The sequence below is a fragment of the Candida albicans genome, chromosome 1 (assembly GCF_000182965.3).
Source record: "Candida albicans SC5314 chromosome 1, complete sequence".
Classification (NCBI taxonomy): domain Eukaryota; kingdom Fungi; phylum Ascomycota; class Pichiomycetes; order Serinales; family Debaryomycetaceae; genus Candida; species Candida albicans.
The window spans coordinates 2094614-2120061 of NC_032089.1; the positions used below are offsets into that span (position 1 = coordinate 2094614).

Genomic DNA, 25448 nt, shown 5'->3' on the forward strand with positions numbered 1-25448 from the left:
GGAGTATTATTACTAATTAAAACTTATTTTCCTCTCTACCACTGGCAAACATGTTAAGTCCATAGTAACCTTGCCACATACTTTCTTTATCTGTCAAATACCCAACAAGTCCGGTCTTGTCACCTGCCGACAATTTGTCGTAAATTGTGTACACTGAGTTATAATCTTTCCATCCTAAATTCTTGCGAAGGTCTTTCAATTCATCAGCGTTTAATTCCACTTGAGCTGCAGTACCGTATTTCAATGGACCAACATTTATCCAATAACCACGTTCTACGTTACCTGATGGTAATGTCAAATTCTTTATAACATCCAAATAATCCAACAAATTCTCAGCCGTGTCAATGAAAAATGCGGTTACCACCACAATGTTCTTATATGAATCTCTATTGGGGATTTTGAAATGTCTAAAATCTTGATTATGTATATGCAACGTTTCTGGGATTTCACCTAGAGGTTTAAATTCAAAAGTTCTCAATTGAGATTCGGTGCTGTAAAAATCAGAACAAGTATGAACAAACGGGTACAATGTATAATTTTTGTCTGATTTGGTATAGTTGAAATCAACAAAAGCATTCATCAACCCGGAATATTCAATCGAATGAACAGCACCAAAATCCCATTTAGCAAATGCGTGGGCTAATCTACCTAATCCAGATCCTGGGAAAACCAAACAAGTATCTTTTTTGGCATCATAAGGGATCAACGCCGAGAGTTGCAGGGCAACATATTCGTACATGGGTAATAATTCCAATCCAATATTTTCTGGATGCCAATCACGAGTATAATGACCTAAAGCTTCAATTACTCGATAATTGGAAGCAGATGTTGTACTTGCATTTTTCTTTTCTGAATTTAATAAATCGAAATCTTTTAACGAAATTCCATATTTAGCGATAGCATGGTCAGCAACATCATCAACAAATTTGTAATTGGCACTGATAGCATTATCGATTTTATCCAATTTTTTCAAATATCCAATATCTTTACATGCTTTCTGCTGTTTGTATGACATGCGTTGGAATAGTTTTCTTCTCCGGTCGTTTTGAGCTTTGGAACTGGTTTCATAGCTTTTCAAAGATTGAATTGCCGTTAAAACCTCACGTTTTTGAACATCATTCAAGTTGACGAAATTTTGATAATTGGTGCCCGCGGATTTAGGGATATTGGTGATTTGTTGTTTCAATGTCAGTTGAGCATTTTCAACGATTGATCTGAACATGCTTGTACGAGAAATCATGTTTGTGAAAATAAATGTTGAAACTAATATAGGGACTTGTGATTTCTGATAGACCAAAGATAGTAGGTAGTAGACAATTATACAAAGAGGGACTGTTGTTGATATAAGTTGAACATCCAGTAACATTATTCAAGAAGAAAGGTGAAATAGTGGGAATTAAATATTACCCCAAATTACGGAGGAAACGGGAAAGATTGCTGTGGTATGGGAGGAGGTGTAAAAAATGGTGGAAATAAGAAAACTGCAAATGTGCTTTAATCGACAATCGTTCCATCACCTTCCATTGTGAGGAAAGGGAGGAAGGAAGAGATGGTTCGTTTTTTTTTCTCGGAGAAGATAATCTGCTTACAAAAGAATAACAGTGGGGTGTTAGAGTATGTTTTCCATTATGTACAGTATGGTATAACTTCAGGCTTTCTGAAAATCAATTTAAATGATATATTTATTGGAAAACTCCACCATTGAAACCATTAAACCACTTTCTCTTCATAATCTTATGTGGTATGGCGGAAACAAGAATACAATAAGGTTTTTGTAGTAGCACACGATATTTTTTCATAGAACCGCACTTTTCAATTGTCAATTACATAAACGGAAATTATCATGAACTTTTCAAACAAACCAATACCATCTGATAGTATAAATAATATAGAATTTGCATTCATCCCATATACTTTGAAGAAATTTTTTTGATCACGAAAGCTAGACATTCATTCCACCAACTCAACCATTATGACAGACTCCAAATATGACTATTCTGACATTACTCCTGTCGATATAAACACTGAAGAGCCTCAAATATGTCAAATTTTGTATGACGAAGATTACAAACAAATTATGGGGTTATTACTTGCACTTATGAAAGCTGAAGAGTATTCTGAACGTGCTTTACATATCACTGAATTGGGCATTAACGAACTAGCTTCACATTATACAATTTGGATCTATCGATTTAATATTTTGAAAAACTTACCCAATAGAAACCTTTATGATGAATTGGATTGGTGTGAAGAAATTGCTTTGGACAATGAAAAAAACTATCAGATTTGGAATTATCGACAATTAATTATTGGTCAAATTATGGAATTGAATAATAATGACTTTGACCCATATCGAGAATTCCCTATATTAGAAGCAATGTTAAGTTCAGACCCCAAGAACCATCATGTTTGGTCGTATCGTAAGTGGTTGGTTGATACGTTTGATTTACATAATGACGCAAAAGAATTATCGTTTGTTGATAAAGTCATCGATACTGATTTGAAAAATAATAGTGCTTGGTCTCATCGATTCTTTCTATTGTTTAGTAAGAAACATTTGGCCACCGATAATACAATTGATGAGGAGCTAAATTATGTTAAAGATAAGATTGTTAAATGTCCACAGAATCCAAGTACTTGGAATTATTTATTGGGGATTCATGAACGGTTTGATCGATCAATTACTCAATTAGAAGAGTTTAGTTTGCAATTTGTTGATTTGGAAAAAGATCAAGTGACGAGTTCATTTGCTTTGGAGACATTGGCAAAAATATACACACAACAAAAGAAATACAATGAGTCTAGAACTGTTTATGATTTGTTGAAATCTAAATATGATCCAATTAGATCCAATTTCTGGGATTATCAGATTTCCAAACTCACATCGGTGTAATTACCAAGGTAGAGGGTAAGCAAAATAAATGAAGAAATTTTATACTTTCTTGTTTTCAATTGTTTAACTAGGTAAATCATTGTATACCACCGATATTACCAATTAAAAAAAAAATAAAAGAGAATTTTTTTAGGAATGATTGCAAATCAATTAAGTAATTGTGTATGAATAGTACGTATTATATCAAGTTATTGTTATTCTACCAAGCTCTTTGAGTGTGTATGTGTGTATCTGCTTTCTCCATATTTCTTGTATTGTTTGAATTATACATACGAATTCCGAATTTGACACGTTTTCGGGTTACGTTGTTTCATTTAGACCCCAATGTGGTGATCCATATCAATTATTTAGAAAAGTGGACAGCTAGAGGCTTATGAGATATGGCGGGGAATCAATTTTCTCCTAGTTGACACCATCCAAATATTGCCGCAAAACATCAAATGTTATTTGGCGTTATCTAATTGATTGAATCTACCATTTTGTTTAATCTAAGAGCAAGCTGAAATTCAGATTCGTTATCGACTTGTATGAAATCTTAAGTTGCGTTGATAAGCAACTTTAGGGGTAATTTTTGAATATCAGCATCAATTCTACACGTGATATACTGATGAATGAAAAAAGACGAAGTATTTGTGCCAATTTCAAGAGAATTGGAGCTGATCTGTCACCCAAAGATTTAAAGAATATAAAATTTTCTTTTTCTGTTTTATCTTATTGGCCCAACTACTCTTATCATAACATAGTCTTGATATTTGCATTCGAGTTGTTATATGACTGTTTCTGATTTGTGTGAGGCTGGATATTATTGTTGATGCCCTATAATTAGCTAACTCAATTTGGTCATAAATTGCGAAATGCAGGTTGTGTTTTTTTACTAAAATTAAATTGTTTTTGAACACCTTTCTTATTAGGACTTTGTTTCTGGAGTCTAGACCTAGTGTCGAAAAACCAAAATTGGATACTGTACACGAAATAATAACTTGTTGCACGACTTGCCTTCTCCTTTCGGTTCAAAGTAAAGCTTTCCAAAGAATTCACTTTTTGCATCAATGATCTACTTTTTTTTATAAATTCAGGACTTTGTTGCATTCACATTTGACAATTGATTGTTAAAATGCATTTTGAATGATAGAAATAGTATGGAATTTTAAGAATTAGTGCTAAGTATTGTTCTGTCTCGTAGCTAGATAAGTCGGCTGAAAATAAAGTGGCTTCAAAAAAAAATAACTCCCGCATTATCAAGTTTGTGTAGAATCTACTAAACATTAATTGGTAGTAGTACTTTTTTTTTTGTTTGTGTTATCCGAGGTTATAATATAAAAAAAATAGTAGAATTGGTTATGAATTAAAACATAACTATTCTGTAACCTCATTTACTAATTATCATTTATGACGAACAATAAAAAATTTGCAATAAATGTTACATACTAAGCTTTTTTGAATTTTTTTGGGGCGTGATTAGTGAAACCAAAATTCACGTAATTCGAACCTATAAGTTAGGCTTTCTACTTTGATGGTTGTGCTAAAACTTTCCAAGCTTTATTGACTGGTGTTTTGACGAGATCTGAAAACAAGAAAAATGTTCAAGTGTTGAATTCTTGATTTCAATTGATGTTGCATTGGTTAAATTGTTGTATAATTGTTTACGGACAATTGCAACATGGTATTTTGCGTCGACTAAGACCTGAATTATAATAGAATTAATTTTACAAGAAGAATGAAGTTATTGGTAGGTCAGTTCTTTGTGTTGTAGATAATGATTAAAGTTGTCAAACCAACATTCTGGAGCATACCCGTTTTATTGTTTTCATCAATTTAGTAGGAGTATTATTGGTGAGTTAGTTAGTTAGTTGTTATTGTTGTTGAAAGGGGACAAAAAGTAATACAAATGCACAAACGCAATTCCAATGAAGTCAGATTGTCACTATAACTAAATTTCAATTTAATTGAACAAAATCAAAAAAATGAAAAAGATACGGTGGTGGTAGTAAATCTTAGAATTACTGAAATTGCTGAGTTAGTTTTTTTATTCACTCAATTAGGCTAATGGTCGTTTGACCTTTAAGTTGAAAAATCTTCTCCTTTTTTTTTTACATTCTTATTTTTATAATTTTCTTTTCTTCACAAATGGTTTCTTCGAGTCGTTGATTCACATTTACAGCATCAGCAACCACCTAAAACTAACTACAGTGACTAAAATACAGGCATAAAATAAATATTTCAGAGTCTTTTTTTTATGCCTTATTTTTTTCCCTGGCAGGTATATACATAATAAAACGTTGTATCATGTGCACTTTATTTGGTTCCCCTTTGTTGTTGTCAATGTGTCACAAACATCAACAAACTAAAATTGAGTAAAAACGAGCTATGTTAGTGTAACTATCGCAAATCTAGAACCATGCCCGTAAACTGACAAGTTGACGTTATAAAAAGGGTACTTGATAGATTCAACCAATGAGCTATTCCTTTGTTTGCTTGGTGAATTGGTTTCCTTATCGACAATATGTTTTAATTGAGCCTCGAGAGAACAATTCTTTACATTTGTATAGATAAACAACAATCATTTGTCAAAAGCCTTCGTCGTAAAGTGATAAATTGTTTAGTTAAGGCTGGGCATGAGATCTTTATGTATAGTGCCTGCCTCGATTTTATAATTTCATCAAATTTTCTATGTATCGCGCGGATTCGCTTTTTTTTTGATCTCATCCTTCAAGGTGCTGCCTACCAACCTAATAGATGCCTGTCTACGTAGTATCGGAAGCACAAAGATATCGTGGCAACGCAGCTCTGGTGAGAGGGTATTGACAATATAATAATAGTCATCCTCTCCTATTATTTTCAATCGGTATTATGCTGGTTCAAAATTCATTTTTTGTCCAACTTAGAGTTACAAAGTTATTTAATTGATGCTCATATTAATCACATCTATGGTTTTTTCCTCGTTAATATACGTTCTTTTTCGCCATGTTTGTTGCAATCATCAAAAGTAATTAAATTATTGTGAAGCCTCCAATTTCAATTCAAACAGAAACGGTTCTCAAGCCATGGCATGAGAAGGTTTTTGTTATATATACGAGGTTATGGGTGCCATATTCTTCTAACTATTTATACGGATTAATAGCCCTGTATCTTTCTAGTACTTTATTTTTATTTTCGCAACTATGAACAAATAACTAATCAATTTAAACTTTTCCAACTTTGGTCCCACCAACCCCTATTTTTTTAAAAAGAAGGATAAAAGATAAGAGTTGTTTTTGCTAGTGCACTTGACAATAGCAAAGAAACTTATCACAGGGATGTATAAAAATCATCACCGTAAAATAAAAATCACCAAAATTTGAAACATATCCCCTTTAGAACCTGCATTATTCAAATCTCTGAACCAATTGGGAGACGACAAGAAATTTATCGGCATTAGAAACCAGCAAATGATGTCTCATCTTTTACAAAATTATGGTTTGATTTAAACCAATACTAATAGCAACTTTTTCGGAACTGATATGGAGCTTGAACCTCCAAAGGACTAAAAATTCGGTTTAACTTGTCTAGTTGGACGTAATAGACAAAAAAATAAACTTGAACAGCTAATTATCTGTTTTTGTGTAACACTTCCTAAAGTTTTGTGTATTTAAATCCACCAATAGGTTTGTAAACATATAGTAAGTACGCCCAACAATAGTCCTGGTAAGAAAGTGTTTTGAACGGTTAATTGTCTCATGCATGGTGGACTAAATAGTATTGTTGTATTACTAAATGGCAAAGGGTCGTTCCCTAGATGTCAAAAAAAACAACAAATCGGTGAGAAAGTCTCACCTGCGATGCAAGATTATTATTATGTGGTTTGATGTTTTGAGTTGTGTTGTCGTAGTGTGTGGATAGGTTAATTGTTGGGATTCAGTGTGAAAACTGTGTATCTTTTACACGACCAGTCAATTTATTAAAAAATCTTAATTTATTATTTTGATTAATTGATACCACATTTACTGAGTTGGGGAGTAGTTAATATTATCAATTGTTCTCAATCCAGTAAGTAATCAACAACTTATGGAACAAGACAATAAAGTTTTTCATTTGTTTCTTGTTTTCCTAATCAGAATAAGATATAATAACAAATAACTACAACCACAATTATGCATTTTTCCTTCGCTCCTCCCCCCTCCACCTTGTTCTAAGTTATTGCTTCAAACCTAGAACTTTTCGTTTTCTCCCCCCCCCTATTTCTGTATTATCTCAAATTTGTGTAGTGGACGGCTTAAATTGCCAACATCCTTGCAATCTGAATTCTAGATCTCCCCCTGTTATACTGTCTTACTTATTATTCTGTACGTATTTTTTCAATATAACGTATATAGAAATCATGCCATTGTAGGGGGAGTTGATACTGTTTAGTGTACAGCGGGAACTTCAAAGAATGGAAGTTTAGCATTAAAGTGGCAAAATTGTGAAAAAAAAAAATAGAAAATAGAAAAAAATAGAACAAACTTGGTTGTTGTTGATAATATACAGGAAAATATTTCAGACGAAAATAATTAAAGATTTTCAATTTTGTTTTTTTTAGTTTTCCTAAAAAGCAAAAAAAAAAAGAAAAATAATGGGAACACAATAATTACAATAATATATTATATTACATACATTAACAACTTCTTAATATATATTATAATATAATATATAAAGAAAGCAAAAATTACAAAAAAAAAATTTTGGAAAAGAAAAAGACAACTTAATCTTACAGATACTTATCTTTATATTTATATTATTCATTACTAGACCTTCTTTTCTTTTTTTTCTATATTTTCTATTTGGGATCACTTAGCATATATCAGTCAACTATTCCTTGCCCCTAAAAAAAAAAGACGTTTATTTGCCAATCCACTAACATATTACTAAACTGAAAAAAAAAAGAAAGAAAGAATTATAAAAAGGAAAATCTACAAGATTCACACAGTCAATCAAGATTCATATTTTAGTTACGTTTTTTTTAAAAATTCGATATAAAACATTCAAACAATTAGTTCCATAATTACTCAGACTCTTTGATATCTATTAGAGAACCATTAGTAAATACAATGAACGATTATGGAGGACTAGGTATAGTTCTCGAAGAAGCAGAGAACGAAAACAATCTATCAAATCTAAGTCAGCAACTTAAACAACAGATCCAACAAAAGCATACCAGTATATCATCACGACAATCAAGTATCGTTAGTTTATCGAAAACCATTTCAAGAAAGACATCATCAGCATCATTGACTCAAACACCAGCTTCTCTTACTACAGATAATGAAAGACTACCACATCCTGAGATCCAGTCACAACAGCAAGAACTTGACAATGAAAATGATCATGACAACGAAGAAGAAGATGAAGATGATGACGACGACGACGATGAGAGAGTCACCAGAGGTTCGCGAAAAAATTCAGCCTCCAAAATTACGACGGAGATTCTATTGCCACCACTACCTGGTGCACTTGAAGATCTAATTACGACTACACCAGTTGCAGTGAATTCATTTACGTCCAATGGTTGTGATGACAGTGTTTCCACTGGTTCAGATAATACTTCACATGAAAGCTTCAATTTGGGAGAGTTTAACCAAATTTATCAACATTCAAAATCGACATTTTCCAACTCGGCTTTGAATTCTCCAAATTTGTTATTGAACCAAACCAATTTGCACGTTTTCCCAAGTGTTTCTAAAAATGGTATCAACGATTTTTCAACCAGTTCTAATGGTGGGACTACGAACAATGTAACAACACTACCACCTCCAACAACTAACACAACTACAACATCCACAGGGAATGAGAAAACTAGTCCGTTAAAAAGATTGAAAAACGGGATTAGAAAGCTATCCCTCACTTCAATCACTAGTAGCAATAACAGCAGTAGTTGTTCCACCCCTACCGGTGCCAAGTTCTATGCCAACACCACCACCACCACCACTAGTCCAGCCAACCCTATTCCATTACGTCCAATTTTGAGTCCTATACAAGTTGTTAAGCCACCACAGCCACTGCATTCTGTCTCGTCGTCAACATCAGCCGATTCATCCTTCTCTTCTAAGTTTGAACGAGCTCGTGCGTCGAGTCAAGGAACAACAATATTTACTCCTGTGACTCCTCCAGTTACTACTTCTCCTGTTATAACCATTGGTGAAGATTTAGATTGCACCAAACGGACATTATCCAAGATTGAACAATCTTATTTCGACTCATTGACTTCACAAACAGTTAATTCAATTGAAGAATTGATTACAGTTGAAGATTTATTGAATTACCTGCAATATTTGATTCAACAACGAACAGCTTTAGATGATGTTTTCCAGAAAACAAAGGAAAAATTACAAGCAAGTGGTTGGTGTTCTAATCACGATTTAAACAATTTACAATTGCAGCAAGATTCGTCTCGTTGTCAAATTGATACTTCATTATTGAAAATTGAAGAACGTTTAAATCGTGAGTTTTCCTGTTCAGTATTGGGGAATAATACTCCTACTAACCTATCAAAGAGTGGCTCGACCACTGCTACTCATTCTAAACAGAACTCTATTACAAAGTCATTAGCAGGTAACGATAGCAGAGAACCAATGGTTAGTCCAAGTTTAAAAGTTTTAGAAAGTAGATGTGTTTCATTCACAGAATTTTAAAAGTTTATAAAGACTGGTGTTTTTTTCTACACATTAATGACAGTTATTTTGTTTTGTTTTTACGTTTATGATTGCCTTTTATTTTGATGATTTACAAAGGTGGATATATATCCACCACCATGATGTTTATTTGATGAAATTGTTCCAAAGTTATTTTTGTATTGTTTTTGTTTTGTTTTATGAGAGTCTTTTTTTTTATCCAACTTGGTGTTCAACTATTATTGTTATTATTATTATTATTATATTTTATGGGGGTATCGGTTTCCATTCATTCATTCATTTAATTTTTCACATTCATTTGTCTTTTTATTATGTAAAGGTTTATAGAGTTTTTTTTATTATTATTACAGATTTAAAATATATCCAACATTTTCATGTCAGTCATAATTTTATGGCAATTCACTGTAGTCAAAAATTACAATAAAAAAAAAGGAGGAACTGGGGAATGGAGGTGCCTGGATGTTCCCCAATCACAGCATGATGGAGGTTTAGGGGGGGGAGAGGACACTTTATTATTATTTCTAGAGATCCAGACCGCCTGAAACCTTGCCTCAATCTTTGTGTGTGTGTGGTGGTTATTTTTTGTTTTGATTTATTATTCTTTTAGGTCCGGGCCAAGTCTTATTCTGGTTAATCCGTGAGTCAATTAGTAAATAATTTATTTGTCCCGCCTGTCTGGTCGATGAATATGCAACATTAGTTATAGAACTAATCTAGTTAACTAATTTATCTACACTAAAACATATAACCATCATCACTGATAACCACTCTGCACGGATTAAACATTGAGAAATAAATAATGTTGTTGTTCATGGAATTCCAAAAATATTTGACTAAATTATAAAAAGTGGTTGGTCTCAATGACCGCCCCCTTATAATCAGGACTCTTTGAAGATATATCATGAATTAGCAATACAAGACAATTACGACGATTGATGATGACAATATTAGATAGAGACTGTAATACTTGTCTTCAAGACATGTCTCGTCTCATACTCTTAGACACACCAAGCAACATATTGTTGCAGTGTATGTCGAAAACCCACCCGTAGTAATGCAGACTTTCGGAATGAATAATAAATAGGAGAAATTATGTGCAGGTGGGGTTGTATTTAGCCGTAAAGCTTATGGTAGATTACACCATCCAATCAACAACAAGAAATTGTGGTTCTTTAAATTAGAGTATTTCCGGATTCAGTTTCTGGTTCCCATCCAGATATGTATTAGTAGAGTTTATATCCAAGCTTGATGCAATAAGTATTAACTAATTATACTTTTTTAACAAAGTTAAAGTGTGGTGGGTTTTTTAAATCATTTTTTGTGTTTCTTTTTTTTGACCTATTAGTGTAAATGGCTTCAAAAAAATGAAAAAAAAAATTTTTTTCACTACTCAAGCTCATCGCAGTAGTAGTAATAAATTTTCATTTTCATTTATGTAAGATATATCGAAAAACCAGAATCCAAGAATGCTATATATATAAATAAAAGAGTAAACTTAGTATGAGGAGTTCTTCGATTGTTTCTTTGATCTAGCATTCTTTTCCCCTCCACTTCATTCATTGATATAAATGGTGCAGTGAATAGAATGCAATTTCGTATCAAAGAAAGAAAGAAAAGAAGGGAAAAACAAAGTAAAGAAAAAAAAAATTTCATAGTGAAGAAAACTATTTATACTACAAAAATTGATTTGGTGGGTGCGTGTAGGTTTAGTCAAAAAAAAAATGGTCGTGGGTGAATTTCCAATTCTAGCTGTATTGAGAATCTATAGCCCTAAATAACTAAAATAATTGCTGCTGGCCTCTCCCTTATCTAATGCAAGAGCAAGAAAACCACTATTTCCTGGCATTTATACTCTCTACATGGGAACTGTATCCACAATTGACTAATATTTCATTTATTCTCATCCCTGCAGCTTTTAGCTTATACTTTGCAATGACTAAATTTTGGCCATTGTTGAACCAGGAAGACAAGCAGCAATTGAATAAATTGAAATTCAGGGATAGATGATAATAACTAACTAATAATTTGAACAATTGGTAATAGATTTTAGACTCTAATCCAGAAGTCTATCCTTGTTACGGCATATATTAGCATTATTGATTGCTGGTGCATAAACAATGTAGATTAATCACCTCCTTTGAAGTTTAGTTAAATCGGGATTAACATGTGTTATTTGCATCTAGTTTATCTTGTATCCTTTAATTTATCGGCAGGTTTATTATCACGAATTATTTTTACTTTTGATAACTCCGCAGTTCCCATAGTAGTATATTTTCTTTTTTATTGGTTGCTAAACCTGTATAGTAATTGCAATGTGTCTAACATTATTCATGACGGCAGGAGATAATATGCACACTTGTTTCTACACTTTGAACAACCAGTTGAATTGAATTTATGGATTGCTATTAACTAACTTTTGTCAGAATGCTTGATATGCCTCACGAAAGCTAATGTATTTAACAATTAGTACATGGTTAGTGGATCGCAATTGAACTATTACTGTGCTAGTGGATTAAAGTTAGCAAAGATCACTTCCATTTCTCCTCGGTTCTGCCAAATTCTTCTAACAAATACTTTACAATAGTGCAAATTAGTATAAAAGTCTAGCGGAGCTTGATAAAAGTGGGCGTGAAAACCCACATCTTTGTCACCAATATTAGTAGTGCTTACTTACTTGTGCCCCCCTATATACAGGTGCTGACTAACATTTATGTTACTAAGGGACAAGAAAAAAAAAACTTTATACCAACTAAACAAACTACAAATAAACAGCCAATGAGGTGGAAACCATTTACCTATAAATGATCTTTAAACGATACCTATTCAAAGGAAAACCGAAACCAAAATTTATAGAAAAAACTGAATTCCATCATGAGTATTCCATAAGACCCGATACATTTGCATTTAAAGTACCATCTACGACGAAAAAACTCAATCCATTACAATCAATCTATCGTTATGCAACAAATTTTCCATTTGATCAAACACCAGACACGGTTTATAATTCGTATCCCATGACAAATTCAACAAAACTAGCTAGACTTAGCCATCGACCTTCTCGAGTGAAAATGACCACAGGTGATTTCATTGAAGATTCATTATATCATCCGAAGTATGGGTATTTTTCACAACAAGTGGAAATCTTTCAACCAGAAAAACCGTTTGATTATAATAATATTGAAGATATTGACGAATTTATGGATACCTGGCATAAATCATATGAAAGATACGACGTGATAACACCTCCGGCGTTGCCAGCGCCCAACTCTTCTTCAAAATTTGCTTCCATGGCGCATGCAATCCAACAACAAGATAGTCAAGTTGCTCCTAAATATAGAAAATCGTTACAATTATGGCATACACCGACTGAATTGTTTCATCCGTATTATGGAGAAGCTTTGGCAAGATACATTCTTGTTAATTATAAGCTAAATGTTTATCCTTATAACGATTTAATAATCTATGAAATGGGCGGTGGTAACGGGACTTTGATGTGTGATATATTGAATTACATACGAAAACATCAACCTGAAATTTACGAAAAAACGCAATATAAAATTATTGAAATTTCAAGTCAGTTGGCCAGTAAGCAAATGAAAAATGCATTGGATAACAAATTGACTTCTCAGGGATTAGATTCTTCTAAATTGGAAATTTTCAATAAATCGATATTTGAATGGAAAAAAGTTGTTGATGATCCTTGTTTTTTCATAGCATTGGAAGTGTTTGACAATTTTTCTCATGACTTAATACGATACGATAACGACTCTGGTAAACCATACGAAGGGAAAGTGGTTATTGATGAAAACGGCGATTTTTTTGAGTTTTTCACACCTGAATTGAGTTATTACTCGAATGCATATTTGAATTTAAGAGAAAATAGTAAATATTCGGTCTTGAAACAATCTTCAAGTGTTGGTGGGTACTTGTCAGCGTTGAAAAGTTTCTATAGTGATGATGTTCACCCATTATTACATTCATCGGCCAAATTGAAATTGAAAAACACGATATTGCCATACGATAGTAATTTGACACCAGGAGAATTCATCCCTACTAGATTATTACAATTTTTCCAGATTTTAAAGCATCGATTCCCTAACCACTCCTTGATTTCGTCAGATTTCAATTATTTGCCAAAAACCATTCCTGGTTGTTTCAATGGTCCTGTAGTACAGACAGTTTTACAGAATCGAATGGTCGACGTATCAACTTATATGGTTCACCAAGGATACTTTGATATCATGTTTGCTACTGACTTTAACATAGCAAGCGAAATGTACAAACAGGTCACATCAAGAGTTCCTCGAGTGGAATCGCACCATGATTTCCTCGAACAGTGGGCTGACACCGACATAACCACTACAAAAACAGGAGAGAATCCAATGTTGGATTTTTATAGAAATGTTAGTTTTATGGTAAGTTAACTTGTATATATGTATTTAAAATTAAATCACTTTTAAAGTTAGAATTATGGTATGTAAAGAAATTGAAAAAGGGCAACGAAAATAAATAAATTTGTAGGTGGTGGATATGATTAGGTTTGGCTGTAAGTAGGGTTTTTTTTTTTTTCTTGTTTGTCATCTATTTTAAGTCAATAAAGTTCCCCAAGAATCCGGTTAATCCATCCAACGTTATGTTATCAGAGGTGACACCTGGACCCAATTCGGAACCAGTAACAGAATTGAGAATCCCTTCGAAGATACTACTAGTAGAATCAGAAATGTTTGGATAAGAAAAGTTGGTGATTCTGGAAGTCTTTTTGCATCCCTTGACGACTGGTTCACCGTCAAATCTTGCTTCTAACCATGTTATAGCTGCCGGGGCCCCAACAATAGTTTCGGTGATATGGCCATTTAATAAATCCTCAGAAAATTCAAATGAGTTGATCCCCCAATCACACCAATTTTTATAAGTGACATGGACGTTACTGATTGGAACAATGGAATCCAATGCACCATGGTATACAAAAATTGGAATATCTGGTAAATAATCTTTATCCATTTGCATCAAATTGTTTTCCAGAATAGTCTTGTTCACCACCTCTTCTTTAAGTAATCCATAACCTCCAGGGAAAGCTCTATCATCGCCAGTGAAGTATTGGTCTTCAGCAAAGTAAAGAATAGCACCTCCAATACAATGTTCAGTACCTTGACGCAAATTGTCAGTAGCAGCTTTGGAGACTTTTTGGTAAAGTATTTCTTTGAATTCGGGATACTCATTAGCTAACCCACTCAAGGCATTTGGAACCAATCCCGCAAATAATGTACCATCGGTTGCTTCGGCAGTGGCAGTAATATTAGTGACAAACCCACCAAGGGCAGCACCAATCAAATTTTTCTTCAATTCTGGAGCATACTTAGGTTGTAATGCAGCAGCCCAACCAGAAGCTAATGAACCACCAGAGTATCCCCACATGGCGACTTTTGCATCACTCTTGATCCCAGTGAATTTGTTGGATTTTAGAATAGCTCTAATGGAATCTAAAGTGGCTTTCCCAGATTGTCTACCAACAGTAAATGTGGATTTTGGTCCCTCATAATCAGGACTGACAACGTAATAACCTTGCTTCAACATAGGTACCATTAAAGCCATATCAATTTGAGTAGCCACAGTTGACCAAGGGGCACCATATTGCATACCGTAAGAAGGTGAACATTCAATATTTGCAGAATCTTCAAAAGTTTGATAAGAAAGGACTTTGGATGGGTCAGCGTTGTATGGTTCGATAACTGTGGTAACAATTGCTGTTGCATTTCCAAATGAATCTTCAGATCTAACTAAAAGCTGCCAGGAGTTCTTAATATCGATCTCAAAAAACATACTACTGAGTTTACTGGGAGTTTTTCTCAACTTTAAGATTTCTCCCAATTTAGCTGACTCATACCCATCAGGAGCAGTATAGAAGTCGTCCACAAGGGGTGACTTTACAGTCAAGGGGGAGGCAAATATTAATGATATGAAAGCAAGGAAAACAGCAATACCTCTCATTATTGTTGGTGATGGTGGAAGGAGGGGTGAAGTTGATGGAAATGGATTGTTTGATTAAACTTTATAAATCTAGGTTTTAAAATCTTGTCCAATATTGTATCTATTTATATGGTGAAGTTTATTTTTACTCGACAGATCTTGTCAAAACCGAAATTAGTGTTTTTTTAAAACAAGGTACAGTGACATGAGAAGGTGATGACAAGAATTTTCCTTTTTAGGTTAATGAAGTGGCGGAATCGGAAGACATTTGGTTTTTAAGTTTCGGATATCCATAATCAAAAGGAGATTTCTGATTAAATTGGACTAATTTTGAATCAACGGAAAAGGAATATAATCCTGGTAGCTAACAAAACATGGGTGAGGAGATATTCAATATTGTTAATCTTTAGTTTACGCGAAGGTCTGGTCCAAAAGATTACTGTTTTGGGAAATGTTGCAAAAGCGAGAAATTAGTGGGAAAAAAATATAATAAAAGGAAATCTTACCATATTTCAAATACTTTTAAAATACTGTTAAGTCCTTGAAGTGAATGTGATTTTTATTTTCCTTTTCCTATGGTTATTATAGATATATACTCAAGTCATAATGGGTCGAGTTACTTTCATATACAAAGTGGTACCATTCATTAATTCTGCAGAAAAGTTTAGAACAATGTTTTTTATTTTCTGTTTTGGTTTTAATTTACTCCTCAAGAATTAAGATTAAGTGATCTCGTATTGTTACGAGTCTAGTCTTCTTCATGACAGACGCATGCCAAGTTGAATGTAAGTTACATTATGTGCTACATTCTATGGTCAAAGGGGTACCTGGAAAGAATCATATATAATTTTCTGTAGATAAAATTACACGAGGCAAAAAAAAAAAATTGGGACTAATTTTGTACCTTGAGTATTCGCTTTTGTCACCTAACGCAGGTTCTTTTTTTCGAGAGTTTCGACGTACAACATGTGCTGGGAATGTTTCTACTACACTCTTTCCGTCCATGGTTGTTCTTTTTTTGTTCTATATACCACATTTCGGGAAAACTGCTTTTTGTGAAGCTAAATTATTATGTTGTCCATATCTCATCATCTTGGATAATTTACTTGCAAAACCCTGTCAAAATCAGTAAATGAGTTTCAAGAAAAAACCATTGAGCATTTTGACTGAGGTACGAAAACACAAAAATAAATTATGAGCCCAGAATTGTGGTTGATGTTGTTCAACAGATTTTGTAAAATGAAGTGACATTTTTCATCAATATAAAATATTCCAGTGATACTACAGGAGTAAGTCTAGTAGTTTATACTGTAGCTGTACATAACCAGATTCTAAAAAAGTAATTGTAGTTTCATAAATTGCGGGGTTTTTCACTATCTTCATTGTAAACTAAAAATTCCTTCTACAAAATATTTAATACCAATAAAGTATATTCAAAATCAAGTACAAAATTATCTAAAAAGAGAAATTACAGATCTTTTGTTCAATTAATTTGTTTGTCCTCAGCTAAAATCTGGAGGTCATTTTAAATATATTTTCTAATATAAGCGAAAAATTTATTGCTAATAGATTTATCAGCGTTAACTCCCGATCCTAAGTTAACCCCGAAAATTGTTTTAGAAATACCCTCAAAGTAAATTCGAATTGTAATTGAAATACCCGGGTATAACACGTTTGAAGACCTGATTGTACGTTGACATCCATTAACAGCAGGTTTGCCAGAAAATCTTGCGTCAATCCATGACAAAGCAGCAGGGGCCCCAGTAAATGTTTCTGCTAAATGACCTGCCAGCAAATCTTCAGCAAATTCTAGTGACTGGATTCCCCTGTCACACCAAATCTGATATTGAGCATTGGCATCTTTAATGGGAATAATCTCATCTATGGTTCCATGATAAATCAAAACAGGGACTTGGGGTAAATAGGTTTTGTCCAATTTTAACAACAAGTTGTCTTCAATGGTTTTGTTAAAAACTTCATCTTGTAAAAGTCCCCACCCTTTTTCAAAAGCCCTGTTTTGCCCAGTAAAGTATTGACTCATCGGATAACCAACAAGCGAAGCAGCCAAGCAATTTTGTGATCCTTTTTCCATAGTAGATCTAGCACTGAGCTTAACTTCACCATACAATCTCTTTTTGAAATCGGGATATTCGTTTGCCAACCCATTCAAAGCAAGTGGTATAAATCCAGAAAACACAGTTCCATCAACAGCTTCAGCCACAGCAGTAATATTAGTAGCAAATCCACCAACAGCAGCACCTATTAAATTTTCCTTCAACTCTGGGGCATATTTCAGCTGTAAACTTATTGCCCAGCCAGTAGCCAAAGACCCACCAGAGTATCCCCACAAAGCAACTTTGGCAGTTTTTTTAATCCCTGAGAAGGCTCCCGTTTGTAATGCTGCCCTGATTGAGTTTAGAGTTGCCTTCCCAGACTGTCTACCTACTGTGAATGTAGATTTTGGACCCTCATAATCAGGGATAATAACATAATAGCCGTTCTGTAATAGAGGGACAATTAGTGTCATATCAATTTGAGTAGTCACTGTTGTAGCTGGAGACTTGAATTGCATCCCGTATGAAGGTGAGCAGTCAATATGAGAGGCATCTTCCCAACTTTGATAAGAAACTAGTTTTGAAGGGTTTGCATTCAATGGTTGAATAAGGGTAGCAACAAAAGCATTTGGATTTCCAAAAGAGTCTTCGGATCTGATTAAAAGTTGCCAAGCGTTTTTAACAACAATGGGTAAATATAAACTACTAGGAGCACTGGGAGTGTTTCTAATTTTTAAGATATCACCTGGCTTAGCAGTTGCAAACCCAACGGGAGGTGAATAAAATGAGTCTTTGCTGGGTGGCGTCAATCCTATCAAGGAAGCAAAAATGCTTGATAAAAAAGCAAGGAATATTAACAAGGTTTTCATGAACTGAGATATTGAAACGTATGGAAAGAAAGTAGAGGGAAATGAAAAAGAGAGAAACCTTTTGATGGGCTCTTCTATGTTTTTATACTTGGAATGAATGGGAGTGAATGGCTGAGGCTGTTCAAAAGAAGTGGGTGTGAAATTAAGATACTGTTTCTATTTAAATTAATCAAGCTATGAAATTTTGGGGGGGTAAATTAAAACACCAAAAGTTCATGACAATGGAAGAAAGTCAAAATCGATAAGAGCTTTGTATTTGTACTCTTGAATCTGCTATTGAATGACATTTTGGCATTTTTAGAAATCGGTATCGCTGAAAAGTTTCTACCTTGGGAAATGTTGCAAAAAAAAAAATAAGCATGGTACAAAATAATAATAAAAATAATGTGTGATAAGATAAAGAATCAGTTGAAAATCAAAACCTTATCCCTACATGATATAAGAACCAAGAAAATTATTCACATCTCTGATCGCAAAACAAAGCATTATATAAAATTATATCATCTTTTAAAATGTCATAATGAGTTTTGAAACAATTTGCATTCCTGTGATGATGACACTAATCACAGGACTGAGGGTTTTGGTAAAAAAACACCCTAGTTAAACTACACATATAATGCTTAACTTTTCTTATCACTACACCTCATCACTAATGAAGCGGTTTTAAAGTTTATCAAGTCTGGGCAATAAATTAAGTGACATAATGGGAAACTCCAGAAAATTACTAAACCATTACATATTGCTTGAAGGAAATGCAATCAAATTTCAATGACATATTTGTTGTGGTTTCTCCAAAACTTAAAAAGTCAAAACCATCTTTTTTGTGTATATCTGTTAAAGGGAATTTTTCTTTAGCTCTTAATAGGAAGTGCAACAATATGAGACATGTTAGGCTGTTGTGTGTTTAGCAGAAGAGTAATATAGATGCAATCATTTGATTTATCATAATAATCAGTTAACTCGTTAATTTCCTATATATTGATTTTTTTTTTCAATGATACAATGTTACCTATATATTTAAAATACCTATAGTCACCTGTGACTAAACTAGGTATGATACAAGCTACGTAAACCATTTACAGAAACATCATCAGAAGTAACACCTGAGCCCAATTTCGATCTCAAGATCGTTTGATATATTCCTTTGAAGTACAGTGCAGCAGATTCCGAAATGTTGGGGTACAAGAAATTCGATGCCCTGGTGGTGAACAGACACCCTTCAACTGCAGGCTTTCCTGCAAATCTTGCATCTATCCACGTTAAAGCTGCTGGTGCTCCAACAACTGTTTCCGTTGTATGACCATTCAGTTTATCTTCAGAAAACTCAAATGATCCAATTCCCCAATCACACCAATTCTTATATATCTTAATCGAATCCTTGATAGGAATGATTTTATCAATTGTCCCATGATAAACAAAAATAGGGATCTGGGGCATATGTTCTTTACTCAAGGCAATAAGCAAGTTGTCTTCTAAAGTTTTGCCAATGGTTTTATCTTCCAACAATGACCATCCTTTTTCAAACACTCTTCTTGGACCTGTGAAATATTGATACATTGGATAACTGATAAGTGATGCAGCCAAACAATTCTCTGCACCTTTTTGTAAATCAGCTTTGGCACCAGGTTTAACTTCTTCGTATAATCTCTTTTTAAAATCAGGATACTCATTTGCTATACCGTTCAATGCAAGTGGTATAAACCCAGAAAAGACTTCACCATCAACTGATTCAGCAATACCAGTAAGGTTAGCGGCAAATCCACCTAAGGCAGCGCCAATCAAATTATCTTTCAATTCTGGGGCATATTCTGGTTGCAAAACTGCAGCCCAACCACTGGCAAACGATCCTCCAGAATACCCCCATAAAACAACTTTCGCGTCATCATTAATACCAGAAAAATCTTTAGTTTTCAAGACAGCTTTGATGGAATCCAATGTAGCTTTTCCTGATTGTCTTCCTACGCCAAATGTAGATTTGGGACCTTCATAATCTGGAAGAACAACATAATAACCACTCTTCAATGGAGGAACTATAAATGTCATATCCAATTGGGTAAGTATTGTGCTTAATGGAGCCCCAAGTTGCAGACCATATGATGGGGAGCAATTAATGTTGGAAGCATCTTCCCAATTCTGATACGACACGACCTTCGATGGATCGGCATTCTTGGGTTGAATGATGGTTGTGACAAAAGCATTTGGGTTACCAAAAGAATCTTCCGACCTGACCAAGAGCTGCCATGAATTTTGAACGTCAACAGGTGCATATAAGCTACTTGGCTTATTAGGTGATTTTCTTGTTTTCAAAATATCCCCTGGTTTGGCAGCTTTAAAACCAGCAGGTGCTTTGTAAAAATCATCTTGGCTGGGTGGCTTTAAACTGAAAAGTGATGCAAATATTGTATGCAACAAACTCAAAAATAAAATTAAATCTCTCATTTGTAAAATAATTTAATCAAGCAGATATATAAATACATGGTTAGTACTGGGGAAGCTGACTTTATTTATATATACTTGTTCCAAATGAAAATCTAAATATCCTTATTTAATGTGTTTGTTTTTGGACTGGGAAATAACATTCAATGTTTGCATATTAAATAAAAAACTTTCATTGGCTGATTGCTTGTTTCTTTTCAAAAGCAATTGACCATTAAAGATATAAACTCGAACCCTCCAAATTTGAACTGGGGATTACTCAAAACAATTCGTTCTCTCTCTTTAAATAAATAGGAAAACGAAAACAAACAGAAAAAGGAACCAGCATGGATTCAAAGTTATCAATTGTATCTGTGGCCCTTATGGGTGTTTTGCTATCTCAAGCATCATTCAATTTCAAGATTTGGCATGTATGGACATTGTTGAGCATGTGGTGAAAAGAAACCAGGTGTGAAAAAGATAAACAAAAAAGGAAGAGGGTGAAAAAAAAAATAGAACATTTTGCAATTGATTTCTTTTTCATACAAAAAACTGAAACTGGCCATAATATATTGCTGTTAAACACAATATACATAAAACTTTATTTAATATAGTTTGTAATATATGGCATTGTCTGGATCAAGTAAAACAATTATTATATGGAAGGAGAATGGGGTGTTTGAATTGATGTATGCTCCAACCAGAGGCTTGAACAAAGTATAAAGTTTTAAAGTTATTTTCACTTCCTTGTGCTTGATTATACTGATAAGACAAAGTTAATGAAACTTTGTGCCAAGCTAAATAAATGAACATTAGAATATTGGAGTTGTGTTAACCTATAGTGGGTATTTCATTTAGTTCTAGGACTTAACTGTACGAGCCATGTGTACATTTGTGGTACGATTATTTTGATATTTACTGAGCACTCGTAGTTTTGATATTGGAACTTTTTCAAAGTTGAGCTGGAATCATGGTTTTTTTTAAAGTTTTTGCAACTTTAGAATCATTCATTATTGAACTTGGGTATCTGTGGAATGCTGCGTATTCGTTTATAGAACTTTCTCTTAAATTCGTTTGGTTCACTCTCTTGTGTATGCATGGTCCTATTTCTAGCCAGTTTGAAGTTTTCAATTCTTTTACTGTTTACCATATTGGAAGTTCGTCAAATAAGAACACTCAATTAGAATTGTATTTTAGTTTCCACAGTAGCAGTGACTGTATTTATAATCAGTTATGAATTGTATTGCTAAATGTTTACGTGGTTGAGATCTATCTAAAGCTGAATTGCAATATCCTCTTCCCTTTCGCCCGTGCTGGTTAGGAAACAGTTTTCAGCAGTGACGGTCAGCAGTGAACCAGATGTTTTGTGGAGAAATCACAATCAAAGGAGTTCATTGGTTGAAGAACAGCTATATTATGACCAGCAGCTTAAATGAAAGGAGTGTTTGCAAACATAAAGCTGCATCTAGAAATAAAGTTGTCATTAGCGTGCATGTGCCGTATTTTGTCATTGATATGAAATGGTTTCAACAATGTCTTTTAACATTTTGCATTAGTTTTACAAGTAGAGGTTGAGTTTTTTGCGAGTCACAAGGGATAATTTTGCTTGTCTATTTGAGCTTTGTTTGTTAAAGTATCAAATTTACAATTCCTGGAACCAATAATTTCAGTGTCGCATAAGAAGTAGGCGTCTATTCCTTTGTAATTTGGAGTAACATTAACAATTGAAAGGGATTTTTGTTTTTAAGAGTAGCACTGCGTATTACTCACACCACCACCACCTCCCATCTATCCAATACTGTAGCAATCTCACTAGTACTTTCGCGTTTGTTAATTCCGCCCCTTTGCGGTTAAACAAATTTCGTGAGACAATACAAAAATTCTAATGAACAGGAAAACCTCGCACTTTCTTTCGTTCGATTTTTTTTTCTTCCATTGTTAAATTCTTCATCTTTGCTTTTTCTTTGTATCACTTTAAAAGAGTCCTTTCCCATTCTTCAGCTTTTTTTCAGGATATTGCTTCACACGAATTGAACAAGAGTGGTTCCATCTGGTTATTCTTTTTTCCTTATTTAAGAATATATGTTTATTTAGAAAGATTTTATACTTTTGAAGTATTGGCTCAACCCATTTAGAATAGTATAAAGAACTTCAATTATTTCCCAGAACTGTTGCACTTTTTTCTCCTTTTACAGCCAAAAGCATCGAACAACAAATTAAATTTCAACCAATTAATTAGCAAGAAAGTTGTATAATACGTGTTCCATAGCTGTGAGATATAAGATTTCAATTTCAGTATTACATAAATCATTCTGTTAGTTTTCAATCTTGAGTTTTTTACTTTTTTTTGGAAGGGATAAATATCAACCGCAGGGCTAAAGAGTATTAAATTAAGCTTTTATATATGTATTCCCAAAGCAGAAACTTTCACAACCACAATACACACTTCAATGAGTGTATGTTTTTTAACCCGGAGACACCTCAGCAAATTTGTCCAAGAGTGTGGTTAGGACCATACAACGCGTTGATAAACAAAACAGATAATTATGACAGCAACTTCCTAGTTGAGCACAATATCAAGATAATCATCAACTGTGGGACAACATTGCAGTTCCTTGATTTGATTGAAAACAATAGAGATGTGTCGGTCCCATCTGATGTATTAATTTTAAGTTTGGATCCTTTCTTTCAGAGCCATGATGAGCTTGCTGTTAACTTTGTCCAAAAGTATAGTCGAATATTGACAAACTACTTGAACTACTTTTATAAAAGTAATCTAAATGCAGCCAAATTGATTGAACAACTACCGAACTCAACTGATCGTATCCAGATATCATCACCTATATTGTGTGGGGCAAACTTGATGATGCAATTTTTCAGTCTAATTAAGTTGATTGATTTATTCAAACTGGTCAATCAAGAGATGGAAGTTTTAATCATATCACAGGATGGCAACGATAATTTGCTGACAGGACTTATGATTGCGTACTTGATGGATACTTATCGCTACAATTTATTGAATTCATTCAACATGATCAAAAGTAGAAGACCGTCGATTTACGATTGGTCAAGTGTTGAATATGACGCTTTGTTGAAACAGTTTTATGCTCAGATTTGTGAAACAAATTGCCCTACTTCAATGGACACAATCAAGAGATCACCGCAGGAAGATGACAATGAGGTGTTAGCAGGTGGAGACAGAAAGAGAAGATTTTTGAATTAGCGTTTTCTGATTTCATTTTATGTACAGTATTGTATTATTCTAGAATATATATATATAAAGGAATTAGTTAGGAACCTCTAATCCGACTTTATTTGCAGTTTTAGAGACATTGTCAGCCTGGCTCATAAGCAAACCTGGATTGTATCTTGTCAATAACTCAAAATATTCTCTTTGATTTTTTAGATATTGGTGGACGTTATTCAAATTGTTTAACTTGTACTCGTGGGGTAATTTCTCATTGGTGATATTTTCAGTTATACCATTTAAACTATTTTTATTTTGCAATTCAGCTTGATGTTGGAATTTGTCTTTTGATAAATCGGCCAATTTGGTATCGATATCTTTTATTGCCAGGATTTCACCTTTGCTTAGTTTGACTTTCTTCAAGTAGTTGTAATATGTTCTTGTCTTTTCCAATTCAGCTTTTGAAAGAGATCTGGCTGTACTATTCTCATACTTTAACAATTCTTGAGTTATATTTTTTTGTAATTGTTTCAAATTTGGAAATTGTTTCGTAAAGATTGACATGATTATGGGACAATGATGTCTGTTACTTAGTATATCTTTTGGAGATCGTTAAACTCCAAAAAAAAATTGATGTATCATTCTTCTCAGTATGTCAATATTGACCCAGTTTGCACGACCCATTTCAATTAGTAGTTAATTTCTTAACATATGAGTTTTTATATATAATGAAGACGAATATAATTACTTGTTGTTAGTTTGGGGTATCGATAGAAACCATAAGCAGTGTATCTAGTCAGGGTTTTTGAATTGGTGTTGTCTTCCATAAAAAGGTGTTAAAATAGAGTTATTAGTTTGATTTACAGTTTTTTGTTTCATTTTTGCTCTTATTTCAATAGAAAAAAATGTTAACAGTATTGAGTTTCAAAACCAAGCTATTCTTCAAAGAGAAAAGATACATTAGCATCTAATGATTTTATCAATAGTATACCACGAATAGGTTTTTCATCAACAACAAAACGTAAATACACTTTTCTCAATAGAGTTGCAAAAATCTATGCTCATTGTTTTACCTCATCAAGTTCCGAAATATCCCTGTTCACTTTTCTTTTCTTTCTTTTTTTTTTTTGGTTCCACTTACAAATTTAATCCGAAAACAGACGGAGTTGTTGGACCAATGAAATTGCACCAATTCTCTCGGTACCGACAAAGCAACCACCGGGAACCTGTAACTGAAAAGTATATAACCGATTTCTACAAATGCCTCTATGAACACAACAACAACAACAACAACCAGTATACTATAAGTTTATTTCTCGATATAACCACATTATGAAACAGCATTTTATTTCACTGCAACCTGAATGGAACTAAGTTGTGGTTTATTCTGTTCAATAAACTGTGTAGTTCGGAGAG

At 33.6% G+C, this 25448-nt stretch overlaps 10 protein-coding genes and 1 non-coding gene across 11 annotated transcripts; 5 read left to right on the top strand and 6 right to left on the bottom strand. All coding sequences in view use genetic code 12, as the record gives it.

Moving 5' to 3' along the window:
- Window positions 1-16: 16 nt before the first annotated feature.
- Window positions 17-1366, bottom strand: CAALFM_C109520CA (uncharacterized protein; the record flags this gene model as incomplete). The annotated part of the gene is made up of 1 exon (XM_718409.1): window positions 17-1366. The coding sequence occupies one exon, from the start codon at window positions 1364-1366 to the stop codon at window positions 17-19; it is 1350 nt and encodes a 449-aa protein (XP_723502.1).
- Window positions 1367-1972: 606 nt separating this feature from the next.
- Window positions 1973-2893, top strand: RAM2 (bifunctional protein farnesyltransferase/protein geranylgeranyltransferase; the record flags this gene model as incomplete). The annotated part of the gene is made up of 1 exon (XM_718410.2): window positions 1973-2893. One exon carries the CDS (start codon window positions 1973-1975, stop codon window positions 2891-2893), a length of 921 nt encoding a protein of 306 aa, XP_723503.2.
- A 5066-nt stretch (window positions 2894-7959) lies between these two features.
- CAALFM_C109540WA (uncharacterized protein) lies at window positions 7960-9540 on the top strand (the record flags this gene model as incomplete). The annotated part of the gene is made up of 1 exon (XM_718411.2): window positions 7960-9540. The coding sequence occupies one exon, from the start codon at window positions 7960-7962 to the stop codon at window positions 9538-9540; it is 1581 nt and encodes a 526-aa protein (XP_723504.2).
- Window positions 9541-9607: 67 nt separating this feature from the next.
- CAALFM_C109550WA (uncharacterized protein) lies at window positions 9608-9964 on the top strand (the record flags this gene model as incomplete). The annotated part of the gene is made up of 1 exon (XM_718412.1): window positions 9608-9964. The coding sequence occupies one exon, from the start codon at window positions 9608-9610 to the stop codon at window positions 9962-9964; it is 357 nt and encodes a 118-aa protein (XP_723505.1).
- Window positions 9965-11065: 1101 nt separating this feature from the next.
- CAALFM_C109560CA lies at window positions 11066-11134 on the bottom strand. Its single transcript, XR_002086368.1, has one exon. It is a non-coding gene; the product is annotated as an uncharacterized ncRNA (small nucleolar RNA).
- Window positions 11135-12341: 1207 nt separating this feature from the next.
- On the top strand, window positions 12342-13964 carry CAALFM_C109570WA (uncharacterized protein; the record flags this gene model as incomplete). The annotated part of the gene is made up of 1 exon (XM_718413.1): window positions 12342-13964. The coding sequence occupies one exon, from the start codon at window positions 12342-12344 to the stop codon at window positions 13962-13964; it is 1623 nt and encodes a 540-aa protein (XP_723506.1).
- A 157-nt stretch (window positions 13965-14121) lies between these two features.
- LIP1 (Lip1p) lies at window positions 14122-15528 on the bottom strand (the record flags this gene model as incomplete). The annotated part of the gene is made up of 1 exon (XM_718414.2): window positions 14122-15528. One exon carries the CDS (start codon window positions 15526-15528, stop codon window positions 14122-14124), a length of 1407 nt encoding a protein of 468 aa, XP_723507.2.
- A 1504-nt stretch (window positions 15529-17032) lies between these two features.
- Window positions 17033-18430, bottom strand: LIP10 (Lip10p; the record flags this gene model as incomplete). Its single annotated transcript, XM_718415.1, has 1 exon — window positions 17033-18430. The coding sequence occupies one exon, from the start codon at window positions 18428-18430 to the stop codon at window positions 17033-17035; it is 1398 nt and encodes a 465-aa protein (XP_723508.1).
- Window positions 18431-19477: 1047 nt separating this feature from the next.
- Window positions 19478-20869, bottom strand: LIP6 (Lip6p; the record flags this gene model as incomplete). The annotated part of the gene is made up of 1 exon (XM_718416.1): window positions 19478-20869. The coding sequence occupies one exon, from the start codon at window positions 20867-20869 to the stop codon at window positions 19478-19480; it is 1392 nt and encodes a 463-aa protein (XP_723509.1).
- Window positions 20870-23249: 2380 nt separating this feature from the next.
- Window positions 23250-24068, top strand: CAALFM_C109610WA (uncharacterized protein; the record flags this gene model as incomplete). The annotated part of the gene is made up of 1 exon (XM_718417.1): window positions 23250-24068. The coding sequence occupies one exon, from the start codon at window positions 23250-23252 to the stop codon at window positions 24066-24068; it is 819 nt and encodes a 272-aa protein (XP_723510.1).
- Window positions 24069-24131: 63 nt separating this feature from the next.
- CAALFM_C109620CA (uncharacterized protein) lies at window positions 24132-24596 on the bottom strand (the record flags this gene model as incomplete). The annotated part of the gene is made up of 1 exon (XM_718418.1): window positions 24132-24596. The coding sequence occupies one exon, from the start codon at window positions 24594-24596 to the stop codon at window positions 24132-24134; it is 465 nt and encodes a 154-aa protein (XP_723511.1).
- Window positions 24597-25448: the final 852 nt, after the last annotated feature.